Genomic DNA, 5,043 nt, shown 5'->3' on the forward strand with positions numbered 1-5,043 from the left:
CACTGCAGCCTCGACCCATGCGTGAGCCACATTAATCATGAAATGGTTAGCCAGCCAGCCATTTGTTTTCTGACTTTTGCATTCATGTTGTGACTTTTGCATTTGGTTCGACCTTTCTTGGCCATTGTGAAAAAGACCGTCCTTTGACCAAAGAATAAAACCACAGAGTTAAAGGTCCACTTTGTAAGAAAGTTGATTTTTCAGTCTCATTCCAAACTCGTCACATAGGCTACTGACGCTTTGGGATGGCAGTCTACCCGACCTACAATCCCAAAGCATCAGTGTTTGACAAGTTGGGCATGACACTCAAAAATCAACTTTCTTACAAAGTGGACCTTTAAATGAAAATGGAATGAAATAAAATCACAATAAAAACAGCCATCATTGCTCTGGAGGCAAGTGAAACAATAAGCAATATGGATAAATATTAATCTAAAAGCATGAAGAACATGATGAAAAGCTACACCTAAAAAAAAAATTTAAATCCTCTTTGGAAATTCAAAAGTTACAAGGAGGTTTATCTCCAGCAAACACTTCATTCGTGGTGTGAAATTACAAGTGAGCCTGCAATACCTCCTCCTGCCACTAGATGGCACTGTCAGTTATGAGCTTGATAATCAGTCTCAGTTGTTTGTTGTTAACGCATCTACTTCCTGTCCTTTCCCTGGATTTGGCTGCATGGACCTGTCAAAACTTTTATAAAGGAATATCAGTGCATATCCCGAGTATGCAGAACACAGGGACTGAGTGTTGAACCACGGACACGAGTCGAAGTTAGGTTAGCTTGTTTTTATATCGGCGTGCTGCTTCTTGAATGTTTGCTCGCAGTTTGTAGGCTAACATGACATGCTGGTGTTTAACTAGACGTTCAGCCTACTGTATGGATGCAGAGAGCTAACGTTACTCGGGGTTGTCTATCAGAAAAGCTTCGGCCAGTGGACATAAACATTTCGTCATGAACAATAACTGGGTTTGGTAACGTTAGTCTCTAATGTTAGCTCACGATGCCCCTCGCTCCTGCAAACCAGTCCCAGTTGATTCGGTCCAGTCAGAAGGACGAATATTATCAGACCTTCCTGAGAAACAACGCCAACGAAGCTTTTCAAACACTTGCTGGTAAGTTTTTCTAAATGTAACACACGGAGGAATTAGCTTTCGTCTTCGTCAGCTAGTTTAATTCACTTCCAACATGTCGCTAGCCAGTTTTACGGCGCAGTTTTATTTCCTTATCTCGTTGGTTGCAAAACTCCTTTCATAGCCACTGATTTTAAAGAATAATTTGGAAGATCTCTAGTCCCTCATCAATTCGGCATCCATCATTGAATATACTGAGCAATATGTAGTCAGTGAGAAACTTTGAGGAAAGTGTTCACGCTAACCTGGATACTGCTGTTGAGTCTGCTGGACTGGAAAAAACGTTAATGGCCCAACATATTTAAAAACTTGAATTGTATTGACATTAATGCTGCTTCTCTATCGGATAAATGTGAGTAATAATACATAAACTATTAATTTAAAAGTTCATATATATATATATGTATATATATATATATATATATATATATATATGTATATGTGTGTGTATATATATATATATATATATATATATATGTATATGTGTGTGTGTGTGTGTGTGTATATATATATATATATATATATATATATATATATATATATGTATATGTATATATATATATGTATGTATTTCTAAAACTCTAAGCAGCATAATGAAACTGACATATTGATATTTGGTGTTAATTTTCCAAAATAAAGTGAACTAACGTTACCCCAGCACTGGTGAGGATGTTTGTGGGGGCCTAACCTTATAATGTACATGTGCTATGAGTCACACTACATTCAGTTCAGTGGTCACTCACTACTCATAGGTTTTCTAAATATAGGCCAAAGTTTTATCAGAATGTGGTTATGTTATTCTTTCAAGCAATAGATGGGCTGGTTATCGTCACAATTAAAGCTCCTTTTCTATGTCAAAGTGATAAAGCAACTGCCTGTTCAATTATGAAACAGCTGTGTAGGAAATTCAGCACCTGTTCTCAGTATTCAACTTTGTTCAACTTGTTTCTCTTTCTGTAGGATCCAAAAGATGGCTGGACTGGAGGAGAGAGATAGAGCTGCTGGCAGACCTTACATATTACGGAATAACAACATTCTCAGGTAGCTACTGAACAAACCAGCATGAAATCTTACCTTAATTTATGCATGTTTTACTAGTTGGGTTGTGGTTAACTGTTTCAATTTTTATCATTTTCCTCCCAAGGTTACCAAACCCTTGGTGAAGAATATGTCAACATCATCCAGGTGGATCCCAGTAAACGTCAAATCCCCTCCAGGGCTAGACGAAGCCTGTTTGTCCTCTGCCACGCCTTCTTTCCTTACCTTCTGGACAAGGTTCTGGTGTGCCTTGAGAATGAGCTGGAAGGTGGGCAGGAGAGCCGCAGTGGTGTCAGTCGGCGGCAGGCACCATCCGGGCTGTGGAGCCTGGAGTCTTGGCTGAGGAGATGGATGCAGAGGGCAGTGGGGCTGCTGTCAGAGCCCCAGAGGAAGGCATGCCTGCCCGCCGTGTTTTTCCTCCAGCGGGGTCTGACTCTCCTGCACAGACTACATGTGGCTCTTTTCTACATCAGTGGCTCTTTCTATCACCTATCAAAGAGGGCGGCTGGTATCAGCTATGTAGGTCATTTTTTTTACATACCTAGATGTACAGTATCTCACATTTTAGGCAGAACAGAAATGTACTCTTATATTATTCTATGTTTTAATACATACATTTACATATATAATCAAGTCAGCATTCATATATAATTCACATGTATTAGATCTCTACTAAATATCCACGGCCATCATTTATTCACTACTAGTTATTAAAGGTCGAGTTCAGTCAAAAATGAAAATTCAGTCATTATCTACCAATGTTTGTTAATACAGAGAGCGTTACGTACCGAAAAAAGGTACCATTGGGTACTGGTACCGATTTCAGGTGCCAGTTTTGGTTCAAATGTCAACAGTAGCCAGCCATTGAAAAGATATTATAAATAAATAATGTCTTTTCAAAAGAGGCTCAGATTACGACTTACCTGTGTGTGTGTGTGTGTGTGTGTGTGTGTGTGTGTGTGTGTGTGTGTGTGTGTGTGTGTGTGTGTGTGTGTGTGTGTGTGTGTGTGTGTGTGTGTGTGTGTAGCTTCGTGTGATGGGGCTGAACAGCGATGACGGGACCATCAGAAGCAGCTACAGGCTGCTGGGGGCCGTGTCTCTCTTCCAGCTGCTCATCACAGTTTGTCTGCAGCTCAACAACTTCAGACAGAGACAGAGAGCCAGGCAGGAGTGGAGGCTCTACAGGGACCTCAGGTACACTACAAGGACCAGACCAAACAACACTGCTCTGGACAGAATTGTAGTTTAAAACAACATATCCTTATTCTACAGTTTAATATTTTAGTCCTGAAGTGAACAGAGTTTTATCAGTATTTCAATGAGTGTCCTTAATTATCGATGAAAATGCCATTGAAGCCAAGTCAGAAGTTGCAGCACAGATCAGATGGCACTTAATTGAAATTATTATGGTCAAATAATTTTATTTTGGTCTGTTGGCACCAAGCAGGTGAGCCATAAAGAAAATTGTGGAGGCCGATTATTACTCAATCAGGATTTCTATTTATCGCCATCTCTAAACAACAGGACACTGCAAGAGCGACTGCACTTTTTGTAATAAAAGCTTTGTCACAGAAAGTAACATTTATAATTTGAGTTTAGTGCTGAAGTCTTTGTCTGTTTCCAGTCCTCAGCGTACACAGAGCTCAGGCTCCAGAGTTGCCCGCTGCATCCTCTGCCTTGAGGAGAGGAGACACTCCACGTCCACTCCCTGTGGACACCTCTTCTGCTGGGAGTGCATCACAGAGTGGTGCAACACCAAGGTCAGGCTTGTGTCATGACTGGCACAATTCATTATAATTTGAATCAGTTGTCATCTGTACTAAAACTGAACACCGAGATGTAAAAGAGCTTTCTCTTTCCCCTAAACAATTTGTATTGCAACCAAAGAGTTTTTAGTATTTCATCTTGTTGTAATTTATTAAATAAAACCTTTTGTGTAAGATTGATTTTGAGGCAGCATTTCCAATGAGATTTCTGTTTCGTATTGTTGGTATTTAATGTTAAAGTATAAAAACGCATTATAGCACACTGATGACAAGGGCCTTAAAGTGGGTGAGCCTTACTTTGTGAGGCTCTGTGTTGCAGGTCCCTGTGTATAGTTTCCAGACCTTCATTATTCCAGTCTGGTGCTCATACGTCGCATATTTTCCAATCTAGTTTGTGATAAACCATATTAACACACAGCAAATCTGAAACCACATTGAGGGAGTGGGAGGAATGGAGGTGTTAGTGGGGGCCAAGCAGCAAATCTTCCCCCCCAAAATCTTTGTAAATTTGCCCACAACTTTGTGTGTGTGCCAATGTAACACTGTCGTGTGTGTTTGTCTTTTTTTTTTACTTCTTAGGCTGAGTGCCCTCTGTGTCGAGAGAAGTTCCAGCCTCACAGACTGGTGTACCTGAGGAACTACAGCTAAAACTACAGAGTCTGATATTAAACACACACACACACACACATGATGTTGGTGGACTGTAAATTTTGGATTGTATCTGTTCAAAGTTGTAAATACTAATTTTATTTTAATTAAACGAGATTCTAATAAAATGAGGGGAATGTTCAAATATTTGTCTGTTTTTTTTTTTTAAATAGTTGAATATGACCCATTTAAGTAGAGTTGTCCTACACCTCTTCACACTGGCCTAAAGCCCTCTTACCCCGACGCCTCCAGCCTCCACACCCTTACTTTCCCCTTTGGAAAGATCACTGCTAGTTCTTTGATGTCGGTTTGGTGTGCCTGAGCCAGTGGACAGTATAAAAGAGCCAGTATATAAGAATGGTAATTAATATTCATTGTTTTGTCCCTTCAGCTGTCATGGATAAAGTTTCTGTGTCAAAATGTCAGATAGTTCAGTGAATAAACAAGGCTGGGGTTG

The 5,043-nt window shown here is 40.0% G+C and overlaps 1 protein-coding gene across 1 annotated transcript; it reads left to right on the plus strand.

The window, feature by feature from the left end:
- The first annotated feature begins 648 nt into the window (after window positions 1-648).
- pex10 (peroxisomal biogenesis factor 10) lies at window positions 649-4,731 on the plus strand. The gene is made up of 6 exons (XM_084366499.1): window positions 649-1,116; window positions 2,095-2,175; window positions 2,279-2,691; window positions 3,200-3,366; window positions 3,797-3,932; window positions 4,518-4,731. Exons 1-6 carry the CDS (start codon window positions 1,005-1,007, stop codon window positions 4,584-4,586), a joined length of 978 nt encoding a protein of 325 aa, XP_084222625.1. The 5' UTR covers window positions 649-1,004; the 3' UTR covers window positions 4,587-4,731.
- Window positions 4,732-5,043: the final 312 nt, after the last annotated feature.

The sequence above is a fragment of the Pagrus pagrus genome (genome assembly GCF_965226575.1).
Source record: "Pagrus pagrus genome assembly, chromosome: 11".
Classification (NCBI taxonomy): Eukaryota; Metazoa; Chordata; class Actinopteri; order Spariformes; family Sparidae; genus Pagrus; species Pagrus pagrus.

Excerpts from the sequence above, each read along its gene's own strand:
- pex10 (XM_084366499.1), top strand. The coding sequence starts at position 1,005 with ATGCCCCTCGCTCCTGCAAACCAGTCCCAGTTGATTCGGTCCAGTCAG. Across the intron at positions 1,117-2,094 it reads AGCTTTTCAAACACTTGCTG|GATCCAAAAGATGGCTGGAC; the intron begins GTAAGTTTTTCT and ends CTCTTTCTGTAG. Across the intron at positions 2,692-3,199 it reads GGGCGGCTGGTATCAGCTAT|CTTCGTGTGATGGGGCTGAA; the intron begins GTAGGTCATTTT and ends GTGTGTGTGTAG.